Source organism: Lutzomyia longipalpis, chromosome 3, assembly GCF_024334085.1.
Source record: "Lutzomyia longipalpis isolate SR_M1_2022 chromosome 3, ASM2433408v1".
In the NCBI taxonomy this organism is placed as follows: Eukaryota; Metazoa; Arthropoda; class Insecta; order Diptera; family Psychodidae; genus Lutzomyia; species Lutzomyia longipalpis.
Window position 1 is genome coordinate 15,086,701 of NC_074709.1, and position 4,359 is coordinate 15,091,059.

Consider the following 4,359-nt stretch of genomic DNA (forward strand, 5'->3'; position numbering starts at 1 on the left):
CTTTAATGGCGGGAACCTCGGCGGGAACTATAAAAATGGGAAAGTTGCCATAAGAGTTAACCTCAATTTTAGCAAAAATGAAGCAGTGCCTCAAAATTGTGTCCAGCCGTGTTATTTTAGTTCCTTATGAGGAAAGGCATGTCCCAAAGTACGGCAGAGATTAATTAGAAGTATTTTTTGAACATTGTCAAAGTATATTGGGTTATTTTGGTAGGTACCATGAGTGGATGAAGAATCCAGAACTTCAGGAAGCAACAAGCAGTTCCCCTCTTTCTCTGGACGAAGAGTATCAAATGCAAAAGTCCTGGAGGGATGATTCAGACAGTAAATCATCATTCAACTTAATCTTATCCTAAATGGCTTTTAATTCAATTTCCACTTCCAGAGTATACCTTCATTGTTCTGGACAAAGAAATATTCCGGGAGTGTGAAGATGAAGTCCAATCAATGGTTGGAGATGTTAATCTATTTCTCCTACCAGATGTTGAGGACACATGCATAAAGACAGGCGAAGTAACAATTATGATTGCCGAAGAGACAGCTCGTCGGAAAGGCTTAGGCCGGGAGACGTTGCTCTTAATGATGAACTACAGTATCCAGAATCTCAAAATTCAACGATTTGTCGCCCTGATTGGGGAGAAGAATGATGCAAGTGTGAAATTATTTGAAAAACTACATTTTCGCTTTATAGAGAAAACGTACTTTGGGGAGAAAAAGTACGAGAGAGTTGTTGATGAAAGTGAATGGGAGCAGTTTGCAGCATCCAGTAGACTAGTTTATGAAGAAAGTTTCTATGAAAGGCAGGCAGGTGATGATAAAAGGTAGTCCGAGTTTGTATTTCAATGGGCTTGTAAATGAAGAAACGAAAGTGAATTGATTTTGCCGGTTTTTGGATTTTTAATGCAACGTCGTCATACATGCGCTTTAATTACAGAGGTATTCATAATAGTAGTTGCAAAAAGAATTCAAAATAAATTAGCAAAAATTAAAGTCGGGGAAGTCATCTGAATTGATGGAACCCGTAATAAAAAAAAAAATAAAGTCTTTAAAAAAAATGGAGAACTTGTAAAGATCAAAGTTTGAATAAAAATAATGTAAAGGATAACATGATAGGCATGGATGTTGTGCTTCCTTCTCGCTACCTATAGAGCCTACGCCTAATTACAGTACACTAGAGGTGGCCGAGAGGGTTTAAGCACGACTCTTGGTCATACCTCCCCGGAGTAGAGGGTTCGAATCCCCCTGCGGTTTTTTCGCCGTTCATGGCCCGTGCTTCCTATCCTCTCTTTCCTTTCCATTCCACAGTTCATCCTTTCCTGCTCTAACGCACGTTTGTGTCGCTTCGAGGCGGAGCCTAAACTGCAGCGCACCTATCTGGCAGAAGATGAAACTACGCTCACCGAGTGCCCAGAACTGTCTCCCGGTGACTGAAGACGATCGACTGCCGGCGGCCTGCGCCTAAAGTTACGGAAGCTAACTTGGACCGACCGACCTCTGCCGCCGACAGGATACTAATATCCCCCCGCAGCCAACACAGTCTCTACTAGACTCCGGCGCGGTGTACCGTTCCAGGAAGATCTGCGCGCCGATTACAAATAATATCGCAAATTGAATTCGTAGAGAAAAGTTGTATAAAAAAGTGTGTAGTTCTGAATGGAATGTGAATAAACAATTATTATTATTATATATTATTATTATTACTAGTCATCTAGCATGAATTGATAAAGACGATCCAGCCTCTTCTGAAAATGAATGAGTCTTCTGGAATCTGGAGTACAATCTATCGAATAAAGACGAATAGTTAGGCCCGATGTTAGATGAACCAATGGCGTGATCCAGGACATCAGATTGACACGGATGCTGAGTAGAGGAACAGAAGAAAGAGGTGTCTATACACTAGGTCACAAGCTAGAGACCAATCGTACTGCCGCTTAAATAAATAATAAATTATTTCAGACACATTGATAGTATCATTTTCAAGGAAGACTTAAAAGAAAGACAATTTTTATATTTTGGTAAAATCTTTCATTAATATAATCATCAATCTCAGAAGTTATATTATAAATTCTTAATATTATCGTAATGAAGCTACATTTTTTTTTTAATTTTTCAATCAATATTTATCTTTTTTTATTGGACATTTCACACGCACATCCAGTCATATTTATCAAAATTCTTACTATGGCGGTACTTGAAAGTTTTTCACTTTAACTTGCACTTCATAGCATAATGCATCAAATTGTAAACATGATGCTACAACAAGAATCAGTTTGGAGAATAATTTAGTTCTTAAACACTCAAGGAGTAATGAAAAATAAATAAAATAGGAATTATTTTTATTCTTGAGTTCAAATCTACTTGAGTTCCATCTTTTGGATGTAACTTTATTTCTATAAATTAACCAATTAATGAATTTGAAGGACGAACTGCCTGATTAAATGAAAAATTCTGGCCAAATATTCTCATTGGCTTATTCGTAGATTCTACGTCACTATCTGGAGAAGTAGCTTCCGTACAAAGATTCATTTAAACAGAGTTACGTAATATAGAAATTATTCAACTATATTTAAAACGATATCCCTTAAAAGGCATCTTGACAATCAAAATATCCTTTTCAGATATGTTTCATTTTAATAAATTAAATTTTAATTCTAATAAATAAAAAAAGATTTTACGCAAAACAACAGTGATGGTCAATTTTTCCGATTTTCGCTTCTATTGGATATACGCTGACTAATAAATTTGTTGTTTTTTTTTTTAAAGAAATATGTTAAATTTCTGTATCTGTTTTAAAGACAATGTCATTTAAAAAATAATCTAATATTAAAAATTTAAAATTTTCACAATTATTCTGTAGATGCTGGAATTTGTAATTCTTTACGGTGAACAAAAAAGGTTAACATTTAAATAACCAGAGAAATCTTCAAAGTGCAAAATAACCACCATAGTAAAAGATTCTGCTAAATTTTCCTTTCATCAATCATTACGTTTCTACATTTTTCTTTTCATATTTTTTGTGATAATGTAAATAAGAAAATTAGATACCTAATGTAGGTAAGAATTTGTCTATCTATATAGTATTGTTTTTTTTTTTATGTAAAATGAATATTTTATAAATATGTAGGTAGATATTTTCTTTTCTTTATTATAATTTACAAATTTACTTTCTAACATCCTCTTTGTTTTCCTTGCAGCATAAAGGATTGTTCTATTCCTAGCACATGAATTTATTCTAAAGAAAAAAATTATAATAAAATGAAAATTATTATTTGCATTGATTCTAAATGGTGGATTGTTCTAAAAAAATTTTTTTTCTTTCGGAACAATCTCAAAATTAGTTATCATCAACAAGATTCATCCCTCATCTGGTAGGAAGGTTTTTATCTTATTTCGATTTTGAAATTATTTTTATTTAAATATTTTATTTAATTATTTTTATTTAAATAGATCTAAAAAGTAAAATATTTTATGTATAATATTGTTAATTTTTACTAAGTTTTCTCTTTTATTGAAATTGCTATTTTTTATTAGGTATTTGGGAGAGTATTTTTTCAATTAGTTTTTATGCCTATTTCCTTTCATCATCATGCATGCATTCAGTTGATCTATTTCACTTTTTTGTATTTTATTACTTATTTTATTTATTTATTTATTTTATTTCTGCTATTATGAAATCTACTTTGCGGTGGTGACTTGTATTGCTTTTCATCCTTATTCTCCAACAGTCAACAAGGAAGGAAAGAATGATTCTTGTAAGCTGGTGTGCTCCTTTTTTACTGAGAATTCTCACTACGCTTTGAAACACTTTTACTTTTGCCTCTTTTTATTTTTCTATCCTCTACCCCACAAAAACATCTCTTCAAATTAATTTAAAAAAAATAAGCAAACAGCTGTGTAGAGGTTAAATTATTTTTTTTTATTTGAGATAATTGAGAATAATTTTGTACGTATTATTAAAGGATGATGAACAATTACATAGCATAATTTTTTTTATCAAAATAATTCATTTTTTAGGGATATTCAGAAATTATTTTTTTAAATATTTAGATTATTTAATAAATAATTTTTAGTCTGTAATTTTCTTTTAATGTTTGTAGTACAAAAAAAACTCGCATCATTTGACAAAGAACCGGAAATAATTTCTAAAATGTTTCGAAAACTTCACAAAATTCACGATTTATTCTGCTTTTTAATATTAATAAAATATTCTTATTTTTTCAATCTTTAATGAATATTTTACTCAGATTTTTTTTTATTTCAATTAATTTTTAACCGTTTTACAACTGTTTGCCATTTATTCTTGATTACCAAGAAGTGAAAGCGAGATAGAGGAGGATCCTTAAGATATGGGTGAGGGAG

The 4,359-nt window shown here is 31.7% G+C and overlaps 1 protein-coding gene across 1 annotated transcript; it reads left to right on the forward strand.

Moving 5' to 3' along the window:
• The first annotated feature begins 62 nt into the window (after window positions 1-62).
• Window positions 63-1,697, forward strand: LOC129793310 (alpha/beta-tubulin-N-acetyltransferase 9). Its single transcript, XM_055833167.1, has 3 exons — window positions 63-148; window positions 215-324; window positions 386-1,697. The coding sequence occupies exons 1-3, from the start codon at window positions 78-80 to the stop codon at window positions 823-825; spliced, it is 621 nt and encodes a 206-aa protein (XP_055689142.1). The 5' UTR covers window positions 63-77; the 3' UTR covers window positions 826-1,697.
• Window positions 1,698-4,359: the final 2,662 nt, after the last annotated feature.